General features: G+C 38.7%; 1 protein-coding gene across 4 annotated transcripts in view; it reads right to left on the bottom strand.

Moving 5' to 3' along the window:
* ZC3H14 (zinc finger CCCH-type containing 14) overlaps positions 1–12,959 on the bottom strand; it is a 38,845-nt gene that overhangs the window by 15,739 nt on the left and 10,147 nt on the right. For all 4 annotated transcript variants that reach the window (XM_043918987.1, XM_043918991.1, XM_043918990.1 and 1 more), the window contains exons 8-9: positions 12,477–12,577; positions 10,672–10,827 (exon numbers count right to left, since the gene is read on the bottom strand). In XM_043918987.1, coding sequence (XP_043774922.1) covers positions 10,672–10,827; positions 12,477–12,577 — 257 coding nt within the window. The remainder of the gene's footprint in view (positions 1–10,671; positions 10,828–12,476; positions 12,578–12,959) is intronic.

Genomic DNA, 12,959 nt, shown 5'->3' on the forward strand with positions numbered 1-12,959 from the left:
ACACTTATGCATCTGATCCATTTTGAGTTAATTTTCATATATGGTGTAGGGTAAGGATCCAACTTTATTCTTTTGCATGTGCCTACCCAGTTGTCGAGCATCATTTGTTGAAAAAAATGGTCTTTCCCCAATGAACAGCCTTTACATCCTTGTCAAAATTCAACAGATCGTAAGCACACTGCTTCATTTCTGGAATCTCACCCTGATTCAACTGATTTATACGTACACCCTTATGCCCCAGGAGATGGCTCAGCTGCAGCTCTGCAGTAAGTTTTGAAACTGGAAAATATAAATCCTCTAATTTTATTATTTTTCAATAGTTATGGCTATTTCAAGTTCTTTTCCTTTCTATGTAAATTTCAGAATCGGCTTGCGTCTCCTGCAAAAAAGCCAGCAGAGATTTTAACAAAGACTGAGTTGAATCTAAGATCTATTTGGGGAGTACCATCATCTTAACAAAATTAAAGGCTTCCTATCCAAGAGAATGTCTCCTGCATTCAGAGAGTGTCTGAGAATGCATCAGAGAATCTCTTTCCATGGCAGTAGTTTGAGAGAGGTTTTTACTTTGGTTTACTCACTAAGCCAACAAATAAGCTGGGTAAAATATGAGGATGCAAGATGGTGAACACGACTCCCCACAGCCCCTCCAAAAGAATTTGTATAAATAGCTGCAGCCTTTGGCTTCCCAGTAACAGAATAAAGAAAAAGCACTGACATTTATATAAAAATCTTTATTTACTTCTTCACTGTTATCTGTAAATTAACCTAAATCTTCAAAATCTTTATACAGAAAATAATTTTCGAAATTTACAAGGCTTTGGAGCCACATGGAATTCCTCAGGAGCGCCAGCTAACAGAGAAGCGTGGCACACCCTGGATGCCAACAGGCTCACCGGAGGGCAGCAGACACGGCTGCAGTGAGAAGCAGGAGAGCGGTCCTGCAGGGCCACAAAGAGACAGGTGCCCAGAAAGAGCCCACTGGGGGCTTCCTGCTCACCCCCGTGAGCCCAGCTCAACTTCAGAATGCAAAATAAGCAAAGATCCTTCCATAGACTCTAATGTAAATATTCATCAACAGAAAAAGTTAACATATTCTTGGGAAACCAGAACTCAGAAAGGTTAAGGTCAGTGAGTGAGGGAGGGGGGATCGGGAAGGGGAACACATGTAAATCCATGGCTGATTCACGTCAATGTATGGCAAAAACCACTACAATATTGTAAAGTAAGTAGCCTCCAACTAATAAAAATAAATGGGAAGGAAAAAAAGGTCAGTGAGTGAGCGGCAGAGCCTAGTTTAACACCCTAGCAGTCTATCACCCTGAGCCCCTACTCATAATCACTGTATTATGATACTTCTACGATACAGTAAATGGAACAAAACACGTTACAAAGAAAACCCATGTGGTGTAACTCTTTTTATACATACGTGTATGTGTGCACAGAAATACACTTAGAATTCTACTCTACCTAGGAAGGATGGATATGTACAAACATATTTTAAAAAACACTAAGACTACAGACATACACCAGTCTGTAAGTGCAGTGCTTACCTCTGAGGAAGGCAGTGGGCAGAATGAAGAGGGGACTTTCTTGTTTTCTCTGAATATGAAAACTCCTTTTTCATATTCATGTTTTCATTTTCATATATGTCTTTCACAGTGATTCCAGTCCAACATGATACATTAAGTATGTACATTTATAGCCTCTCCTTCTGGAGAGTCCATAAAAATGAAGTAAAGAACATGAAAATGGCACAAATCCTTAACAACATATAGCAGTGGATTTCAAATTGGGTTTCCAAGACAATAATCCACTTCCTCCACTAAGGTGGAGAAAGGAAATCAGAAATTCTATTACATTAAAAATATTTTTTATCTCTATACTCCTTAGAACTCTGTTTTTACATGTTCTTACGTATCAATAATAGCATTCGAGTGTGTGTATGTAACGAAATATATACACTGAGTGTACACCCTGAAAAATGACTTTAGCATTGTATGGTTAGGGAGCAGATTATGGAAATGAGATTTCAACCACCTCTGGAACATAGAAAACACATGCACAAATACTGCTAAAGCCCAGAAGAAGAGCCACAAACACGACACTGGAGAACCACAAGCAAGGCAGCGGTGACACACGGGTTAAGGCAACAAACATCTACTCGGCTGCCGCCACACGCCAGCCAGTGCTCTGGGTGCTCAACAACTGCAACAAACCACACACACACACCCACCCTCGTCAGAGTGCACACTGGGGTGGGGAGGGGAAGATGAGCCTCAAAAACAAATATGTGGATGATATTTAAAGCCCCAAATCCGTTTAAAAACTAAACGATGAAAATATAAAATATATATTAGATGGCAGTTAAGTGCTATAGAGGAAAAAAAAGTTTTAGGAAAGTGAATTAGAGAGAATGGGGCTGGGGGCCTAGGGAAGGCCTCACAGAGAATGAGCGAGCTTACAGATGACTGAAGAAAACATTCCCAGAAGACGGCCAAAGCAGCTCACACACGCTCGTCTCTGAATGCTCCGAAAGAACCACGCCAAGCAGGTCTGGGCAAGAGCAAGGGGAACAGGGCTGGGGGTCTAGCAGGGTAGGTGATGAGATCGCTAAGGGCTTTTGTCCTTGGGAGCGTAACAGGGAGTCACCAGAGGGTTCTGAGCAAGGGTGTGCTGGGATCCAACTCAGTTTTAAAAGGATCCATCTCTGCTGTGGAAACAGACAGCAACAGGGGAAGTTTGTGAGCAGACAGATCAGGAAGGTCATTACTGCAGTCATCAAGGCAAGTCACGGACGATGGCTTACATGAGGGTAACAGACGCAGAGATACAAGGGATGGGTGAATTTTAATATGGTCTGAAGGTAGAAGATGACAGGATTTGCTAAAGGTGGAGGAAGGGAAGGAGGGAAAAAGGGGAGAAAGGGAAAAGGAGGGAAGGAAGGAAAGGAGAGACTGAGGAAAGGAAGAAGGGCAGAAAGCGTGAAAGGAAGGAGAGCACAGGTTTCTGGCGTAAGCAACTGGGAAGGAACAGCTACCATTAACTAAAACAAGGAGGGCTGGAGGAAGAACAGCTTGGACGGGAAGATGCTAGCATTTGGTTTTAGACAAGTTTAAAAGGGTTCCCTATATATCCAAGGAGATACGCAAAACAGCTGGATAGGAATTCAGGCCCAAGGTCCAAACACAAATCTGAGAGTTGACAGTGCTGAGCCAGATGAACAAACGGGCACCCACAGGTGAGAGGGTGGAGCAAGGAGCCAAGATTCCTAAGGTTATGAAACAAAAAACTAGGTTTTCCGAATGATATAGGCACACAAACATCTGATAAAATTTTTTAATTTTAAAAAATATTCTTTTCTAAAGAAACTCAGCAAAAGATCTGGGGAAAATCTAGGCAGCTAGTGGGAGTATAAAGGCTCCCAGGGAATTCCTCTGCAATTTCAAGGCCAATAAAGCAGCTCCTTGCCTGCTTTATTTAAAACAAAACCTGCCAACAATAAAGCTTACAGCCCATGCCCCAGCTCCCAAGTAAGTCTTTGTACTGCCTTTTCTTAAACTACGGGCTTCACTGATGACTCAGATGGTAAAGAATCTATCTGTTTGCAATGCAGATCTGGGTTAGACCCCTGGGCTGGGAAGATCCCTTGGAGAAGGCAATGGCAACCGGCTCCAGTATCCCTGCCTGGAGAATTCCGAAGACAGAGGAGCCTGGCGGGCTAAAAAGTCCATGGGATTGCAGTCTGACACGACTGAGATACTAACACTTTCTTAAATTAGGACCAGACTTGTTGAAAAGAGCCTATAAATGAAATGGCAAAAAGAGCAAATGAAAACTGATAGGAAACTACTTTGGGGGGGGGGGGGGGGACACAAAAAAGAATACTTTAAAAAAAAAATCCTTCAAACCCTCTATGTTCTTCAGACAATTTGAAATGATTCTGTATTCACAAGATAATATGAAAAACAAAACAAGAGAGAACTTGTGTAAATTTTTTAAAATCTGCCTGTTTTGGGGAAAAAAGAAAAAAGAGGGGAACCAAAGAGAAAGTCAAGAAAATATTTCAGAGTAGAACAAGATCAAGTCAAAATTGAGAACACAAAAGAGATAGTAACTAACTAGTACGTATATTCATCACAGTAAATTTTAAACATCAAGAACACAGGATAATAAGCTATAATGGAAAAGAATCTGAAGAAAAACTACACATGTATGCATGTGTGTGTATGCATGTGTGTGTATGTATGTATGTACAGATGAAGCATTCGGCTGTACACCTGAAATAGAAATATTAATTTTCTTCCATTAAGAAAAGGAGAAAATCCTAAATTTTCCAGAAGAAAAGCCCTAGTATTAACAATGGAGTAAGAATCAGATGGGCAATCAACTTCTCAGCACAAACACAGAAGCCTCAAGATAAAGAAGTCACGCCTTTCAACTTTTGAGGATTAAACTTCTTTACCAAATCAATTAACATTAATTAAACACTTTAGATTTCTAAAGGCCAAGAAAATTTATTTTCCATACTTTTTCCTAAGTTTTTTCAGAATCTGGTGACAAAAATGGAAGACAAAGGGGATCTAGGAAATGCAGTGTGAACTCAGGGGAGGAGTAAGTCCTGGAATGGAACCTTGAAGCAGATCAGAGAGAAACCAGTGGGATGAGAAGAAAAGGGCAGAGGTTCTAGGAGGAAGGTACCTAAGGAAAAATGGGAAACCCAAAGACATCGACTATAACGCAGGAGGGCAAGAAGGGGAAAAAGAACCTAAGAAGACGAAACACTGAGCACAAGGAAAAGAAAATAAACAACTCCAGGGAGCTCCTAAACCAAGAACGGGAGAAGACAATCTACAGTTGGGCCTGAGAAGTGTTTTGCATCTTAAAGATTTAAACGCTGCTTACTGGTTCTCAACTTTTAGAGCCAACCTACAAAGCACAGTAATAACCAGAAAAGCAGAACAACAACAAAAGAACAAAACAAAACTCAGAACATACTGTACATCCGATCTTCTTCAGCAATATAACAGTAGAGACGACAGAATTTTAAAAGTAAGGGGATGAGAAAAGATATGTAAGAATTAAAGGACATAAATATCTTTATCTTTCAGGAGTCAAAATACACCGCTACAGTTAATTACACAAGAAATAGGTATATTACTTAAAATTATAAAAAGTAATCAATAGATGAACTAAAAACAGTTAATTTACTATATAGGCATGGAGGTAAGGAAAAGTGAGAGTTACATTCCAGTATATTGAAGCAAGAAATCAAAACATACCAACTATAGCTGAATTAGCAAACAGTGGTATAAACATATTATTACATGGGGAAAATGAAAGAAAGTCATAAACAGGAGCATTTATAAGCAGTGGCCTCCAGGAGAACCAGCGTGGAAAATAATGAAGCAAAAAACATTACTTGTTATTTTAAATTGCTCAGTACTATTTATCTTCTAATCTATCAGCAAGTATTACAATTTCTTTTTCCAAATTTTCCAGGGTAAGCATGTATTTCATAATGTAATATATTTCACTTTAGACACAAAATTGTATTCAATATATACCAAAAAGAATAATAAAAGGAATCCATGCCTAGAACACATTGTAGTGAAACTGCAGAACATCAAAGACAAAGAGAAGATCTTGAAAGCAGCCAGAAAAAGGACAGATCACCTACAAAGGAATGACAGATAATTAGAATAACAGAAGTCCACTCAGCAACAATGGAAGCCAGAAGACAGTGGAATAATATAAACAAGGTGGTGAGAACAAATAACTGTTGCTAACCCAGATTTATGTATGCAGCAAAACCACTGCACAAGAACAAGAGGAACTGAACATGCTTGTAGGTAAACAGACTTTTGGGAAATTCACCACCAACAGACCTGTTCTGAAGAAACTTCCAAAGAATACACATCAAAAAAATATTTCCAAATACTGAAAAATGATGGTCCCTAACTAACATTCAAGAGATTTGAGAAAAAAAATAAACATAATATATGTTTGGTAAATCTGAACAAACATAGCCTGGGTTAAATAATAATGGTGCCCAATTTATGCACTAAAAAAAAAAAAAGAAAAGGACATAGATGAACTGCTGGAAACACAATATAAAGTCTGAGAAGGTAAAGACTGCAGCTAAGATATTCTAAAATCCATTTACTGTTTGCAGATGGGGTCAGAATATTAACTTTTATACTACTAAATTTGTACAGTGAAATGTCAGTGGTAACCAAAGAACAGAAACAGAATTTAAAATAACACAAAATAAAGTAAAGCTGGGCAATCAACAATTACAATGTAATGTAATTAAGAAATCTTTAAAAAAGGTCAAAAAAATGAAAGCAGGCAAATACAAAACTCCCAAAAAAAGTGACAGAAACTATTCCAACTCCATCAATAATCTTCATAAATGTGAATGGTTTAAACTCATATAAAAAGCAAGCTCAGACGGAATTTTTAAAAAATAATGTAGCTTTTTTTTTAATGTAGTTAAAAGACATACACCTAACAAGGAAAAAAAAGACTAAAAACAAATGCACAGAACACAAGACACATGAGGCAAATACTAACTAGCTACATTAAAATCAGACAAAACTGAGTTTTAGATGAAAGCATAATTTAATACATGGAGGGTTACAGATAAGGATAAAAGTTTCATCAGGAAGATGTACCTTCCTGATTCAATTCATCAGGACAATCTTAAATATACATGCACCTAGTTCAATAGCCTTAAAGAAAACGAAGCAAAATCTACCAGAAGTACAGAGAAATTAAGGCAGATCTGTCATCCTGAGAAGCAATTTCAAAACCCTCTCAATCACTGATAAGCAGACCAAAAATTCAGCAGGTCAAACGTGAAAGAGCTACAGAGCTTCATCTATAAATGCTGAAATTTCAATGCAACAGTTAGGACCCACTTTCTTTCAGAATGTACATGGAGATGTACAAAATGGACTACATTAAGTCTTAAACTACTTTAAAAAAAAAATGTATTATACAGATCATACTATCTGACCACAATGCAATTAAACACATAGTATATAGTTAAAATGATTAAAAGACTAAAACCAAAACTTCCATATTCTATGCATTAAACACACTTGAATGATAACAAAAAATTTGTGACATGCAGCAAAAATGGCATGTCAAGAGAAATTCATGCCTTAAATGCTTACATTTGCAAAAAACTGGCTAACATAATAAGAAAAAATATAGATGGATGTGTTAAAAATAAGAGCAGAAATCAATGAAAGGGAACACACACCAAAAGAGAATCAGTAAAGCAAGAACTGCTGTTGTGATAAATCTTTCAAAAGACTGGCAAAATACACTTTGAGCAACAGATTAACCCAAAACAAAAGCAAAATACTGTGAGGTGGCTAGCCTCATTAAAATACAGAGGTTAGAAAGATCTGAGAACACTATCAACAACTCTGGCCATTATATGTGCATATTTAGATTTTTAAAAACCTGTCAGAGATGAAGCTACCAACAGTGACTAAGCGCACTAATTAACTTTGCAGTGTCACTGCGCTTGTGAACAAATGATACCAGTAATAGCAGTAACAGTCTTCAGTAGTAGAGGTACTCTACACCTTTTCAGTTTTTTAACCTTTTACTTTAAAACAAAACAATGATATAGAAAGCCGCACAGAAACGCCTAATGAGTTCTTGTAAGGCAAAACACCATTATAATCTTATTCACGTCTAGAAAATAGATATAAGTAAGCCACCCCACAGCATGCGAAATACTGGGCTGGATGAGTTACAAGCTGGAACCAAGATTGCTGAGAGAAGTATCAACAACCTCAGAGATGCAGATGATAATACCACTCTAACCGACAGAAAACGAACAGGAACAAAACAGCCTCTTGATGAAGGTGAAAGAGGAGAGTGAAAACTCTGGCTTAAGATTCAGTATTAAAAAAGCTAAGATCACACCATTTTATGGCAAACAGAAGGCAAAAAGGTGGAAGCAGGGACAGATTTCCTCTCTGGCTCTAAAATCACTGTGGATGGTGACTTCAGCCGTGAAGTTAAAAGACGCTTGCTTCTTGGAAAGAAAGCTACTGACAAACCTAGACAGTGTATTAAAGAGCAAAGACAACATTTTGCCAAGCAAGGGCCATATAGTCAAAACCATGGTCTTTCCAGTAGCCATGTACGGATGTGAGAGTTGGACCATAAAGCAAGCTGAGTGCTTTAAAAAAAAAAAAAAAGAAAGAAAGCTGAGTGCTGAAGAATTGACGCTTTCAAACTGTGGTGCTGAAGACTATCGAGAGTCCTGTGGACTGCAAGCAGATCCAACCAGTCAATCTGAAGCTGAAACTCCAATACTTTGGCCACCTGATGAGAAGAGTCAACTCATGGGAAAGTCCCCGATGCCGGGAAAGACTGAAGGCAGGAGAAGAGTGAGACAGGGAATGAGATCGTTGTATCCAATGGACATGAGTTTGATTAAACTCCGGGAGATGGTGAGGGACAGGGAGGCCTGGCGTGCTGCAGTCCATGGGGTCGTGAATAGTCGGACACGACCGAACGACTGAACAACAAGCCACCCCACTAGCCTCCCTCCGTGTACTCCTATCCACAAGGAATCATAGATGCTTTTTAGAGTAATATCTAGTTTGAGATTTTACCATACAAGTGTACATACCCAGACATGGACACCTTACCCTTGTCCCTTGCATTTTCTCTTTTAAGTCTACTGATATATATAATGCCCCCGAAACTACACTTTGCCTGTTGCACACTCATGGCCTCTGTATTTCCTGCCAGCTGACTGCTACATCAGACTTGATCACTCAGGTTCACATCCTCCGGCAAGACTAGGGTCGTCTTTTATTCTTTCATCAGGAGGCACAAAATAGTGGATTTTCACTTTTAAAAGTTTTAATAGCCATTATCAGTACCTAGATTCACTAAGTCACTGTTAGTTGGGGGGGGAAACTACTACAATTCTATCATTTTGTTTTGACTTCTAAGCTAAAATAATTTTAAAAGATGCTCCCTTCATCTACTATATCAAAAGGGATAGCAAATATTTTTGATTTTAAGTTGTGGGGATTTCATGGTCTGTTGCAACTGTTCAACTCTGTGGCTGTAGTATGAGAGCCACAGACCAAACATAAATAAACGGACAAAAAAATAAATAAATAAATAAACGGACAAGGCTCAGTTTGATAAAACGTCACTTACAAAAACAAGTACTAGCTCCTGAACGACTTTGTCACCCTGTGGTACCACCCTTAAAGGAAAGAAAGCATAAATGCTCAATTTTACTTCTCTGGTTCTCACAACAATGAATTAGTATCTATTATCCTCCAAAAGGACCAATTAAGGGTTTACTTGGAGAAGGAAATGGCACCCCGCTCCAGTATGCTTGCGTGGTGAATCCCATGGAGAAAGGAGCCTGGCAGGCTACAGTCCATGGGGTCCAAAGAGTCAGACACGACTTAGCAACTACACCACCACCAAGAATTTACTTAAAAATACCACCATGGGGGGGAAAAAAAAAACCATCATGAAGTCACATATTCAAACCTATTTAACAGACTCCAATTCACTGCAAATGCTTACTAAAGCTCAAATCCCAGTTTCCACAGCTTTAAACAAATTGGCCCACTTATACTTTGAATCAATACCTACTGGCTATTTTGGGGGTTTTCCCATTTTCAGGACCATGATTTATTGCAACCACACATATGGACACGGCAAACTGCACACCCTAGCTTAAGGACTTTTTAAAAAAGAGAGAGAGAGAGAAGGGACAAATATAAGATGGAAGCATAGGGTTTCAAGAAACAAGTAAATCTGGGAGGACCCTGGAACAATTCAAAGGACCTAGATGAGGAGGAATGAAAAAATATATTCCGGCATTATAGAAGCATTAAGTCACAATTAGCACGCAGCTTTGGTGGAGTTTTTTAATCAGATCTTCATAGAAGAGGGAAAGAACAAACTAGAGTCTTTCCTGATAGGAACAGAAGAAATAGGGTAGAAAGCAGTGGAGAAGGGCTAGGCAGGCCCGGGGCAGATAATGAATGAAGCTGCCGAAGGGCCAAGCTGCTGGCATCAGTCCTGGACGACGCCGAGTGGGAGGAGGACCCAGAAATACTCTAACAAAGGAGTTATAGGATCAGAGTCACACTTTAGATAGGCGGGTCTGTGCGAGAGTAGGGGGTGAGGGGCTAAGAGAAAGAAAGCAGAAATATTAGCTGGAGTATGTCAGACCCAAGGGGATAAACTAGTACTACCGGGACAATAAGACAGCTCTGACAGGTCAGAAACATGATGGTCAGAAAGGGGAGATTGAAAGACAAGACTTCAAGTTCCAGGGAACAGGGGCAGGATTAACAAAAAGGAAAGAAGAGTGCAGGCATCCACATGACTGAAGACTGGCAAAACACTGAAAAAGCTGGGTGATTGGATTCATGGGAATTCACTGCACTATTCTTTCCACTTTTGAGAACACTAAAAATTTCCCCGACAATACGGTTTTTTAAATTCTGAAAAATGTATAGACTTCCCTCATGGTCCCTTATTCTATTCATGGGCCTACTGAACCCTTTTCTCATAGCATAACCAAGATTTCATACTCACTGGAAAATATGTAATGTCTTGTGAAAGAAAGTATAGTAGAAAATGAAACACCATTTAAACTATTACCTTGACTTTTGTCTATATTATCTCCTTTTGCTTCCTCTTCTTTAATGGGAGAACTTATCCTGGGGACTCTGCCTTGTCCCTGGACCATTTCTGCTAGCAATTCTTCCTGAGAAGTTCGAGTTCTGGGAGCAACTGGAAGTGTCTGTTTCTGTGAGACTTTTACATAAAAAACAAAAAAATAAGGAAATTCAATTGAAGTGATATATCAAAACTCAACAGTGAGAATCACATTAAACGTAAATGCCTTCTTGGGTTTAGAATATATGAGTTGTTAGAAACAGTTCACAGATACCTCATGTTTCCTTTCAATACTCTTAGTTACCCATGCTTATATAAAACACACCTATACATCTTAAACTATATGCAATAAACACACAGTAGCACACATGTGTTGTTAACCATGTGCAGTCTGGGTTCTGCTTCATGGTTCTAAAATAATTTCAAATTATAATCTAGATAGCCTGGATAAAGAATTTCAATGCTATTTCTCAAAAATCTTTGAGACTCTCTCCAGTTACAAAAGTAGGAAATTTCAAGTTCATGGTGATGTCTAAATTTCTCACCATTCTAAATACTCAATATTGCTGACAGATCAAAAAAGAAAATTTAAATAGAGGAACTGTTAGGTCAACTTGGCCTGTACCTAATCATTCAAACGCTGTTCATGTTCAGGGTTAAATTAGGGATGAGAAGAAGTAAGAGTACAGATGACTACCAGGCTCGAAAGTTGCTAGCTTACAGTTTACTTCATTTTAAGAAAAGGTCACACAAAGAGATGCAAAAGAGAAAAGAAAAGCAGAAAATTGCGAAAAGAACAGTCATCAAATCTGTAGCAAAAGTAAAAACTAAAAAATTAAGAGTGGGTAACCATTATAGCTTATTAACAGAAAATTTTACATACTAGTTATAGCACACGGGGCACAGAGCACAAAATCTGATAGCAATATGACACTCATCATTTGGTTACATTTTAGGATGAGTTTTCTGTAAGATATTATTATAGCTCATTCTTCTCCTTTGTTTTAAAAACAAGTCAATGGAGAAGGAAATGGCAACCCACTCCAGTATTCTTGCCTGGAGAGTCCCATGGACAGGGGAGCCTGGTGGGCTACAGTTCATGGGGTTGCAAAGAGTCGGACATGGCTGACTTAGCACGCACACACGCACATCTCTTATCAGATGTTATGATTGTCTTGTTACAGATGAGGAAACATACAAAAAGCAGGATGTAAATAGGCTTTATGCTCAGATTTATGCCATGATGTTTTCGTTGTAAAAAGTAAATGGACAGATTTTCACCGTTAAAAAAAAAAAAAAAAAAGTCAATACTTTATAGTCTTTCATAAAACCATTTAGTACTTCCACTAGGACTGGGGCAAGAACATGAGTCAATTGTCTGCTTCATATTCCATTAATAGGTTTTACTGAAAGGAAAGAAACCAACTTGTTCATATGCTAGACAAATTTTTCTAATTCCAACCAATTTGGGGTTTTGCTCCCTTTCATACAACATAAATTTGTATCTAATGTTGGCTATGATGCTATAAACATGAAAATCTCATATTTACCAAAATCCCCTTTACGATTTCCATTATGTATTTTACCCTTATTAGAAAGAGGGAGTAAAAGGCATTACAGTTGCTCAGAGAACTAACTTCTACTGACAGCTGAGAAAGTTTCTCAAAGTGGTCAAATCCCCTTTGAATCATTCTCACCTTGGCCCTAACACTTAGCAGGCATCTCTATCAACACTTGATGAGCGGATCAACTACAGGTTACTCAGGGATTATAAACATTCAAATTACCTGTAGAATAGTTAGTTGTTTTTGTTACAGATTCTTGAGCTTCAGAAATAGCCTTCAAAATTAGATTCTTGTTAGCTTGTTTAGAAGGTGGAAGTGAAGGTCTACAAAAGAAAGGTATTTTAATTGAACTTTAGATTTGCGTTCTTTACATGCTAGCCATCCATTGTATCTTTACTACAGCCTTCTCTGGTCTGGAACAGACCAGCTGTAGGCTTTAGGAAATACCAAATGGATTGGAATCTTGTAACTTTTCAAACGATGACTTTGGATCAACTTTCCTCCCACCCATGTTACAGTTTTTAATGGAGAAGATCACCAATGGAACAGTCTTGTGTGTGTGTGGTCACACAGTCGTGTCCAACTCTGCGACCCCAGGGCTCCTCTGTCCATGGCACTCTCCAGGCAAGAATACTGGAGTGGGTTGCCATGCCCTTCTCCAGGGGATCTTCCTGACCCAGGCATGGAAAAGTCTTACACAGGATT

This window comes from Cervus elaphus, chromosome 12 (genome assembly GCF_910594005.1).
Source record: "Cervus elaphus chromosome 12, mCerEla1.1, whole genome shotgun sequence".
NCBI classification, from domain to species: Eukaryota; Metazoa; Chordata; class Mammalia; order Artiodactyla; family Cervidae; genus Cervus; species Cervus elaphus.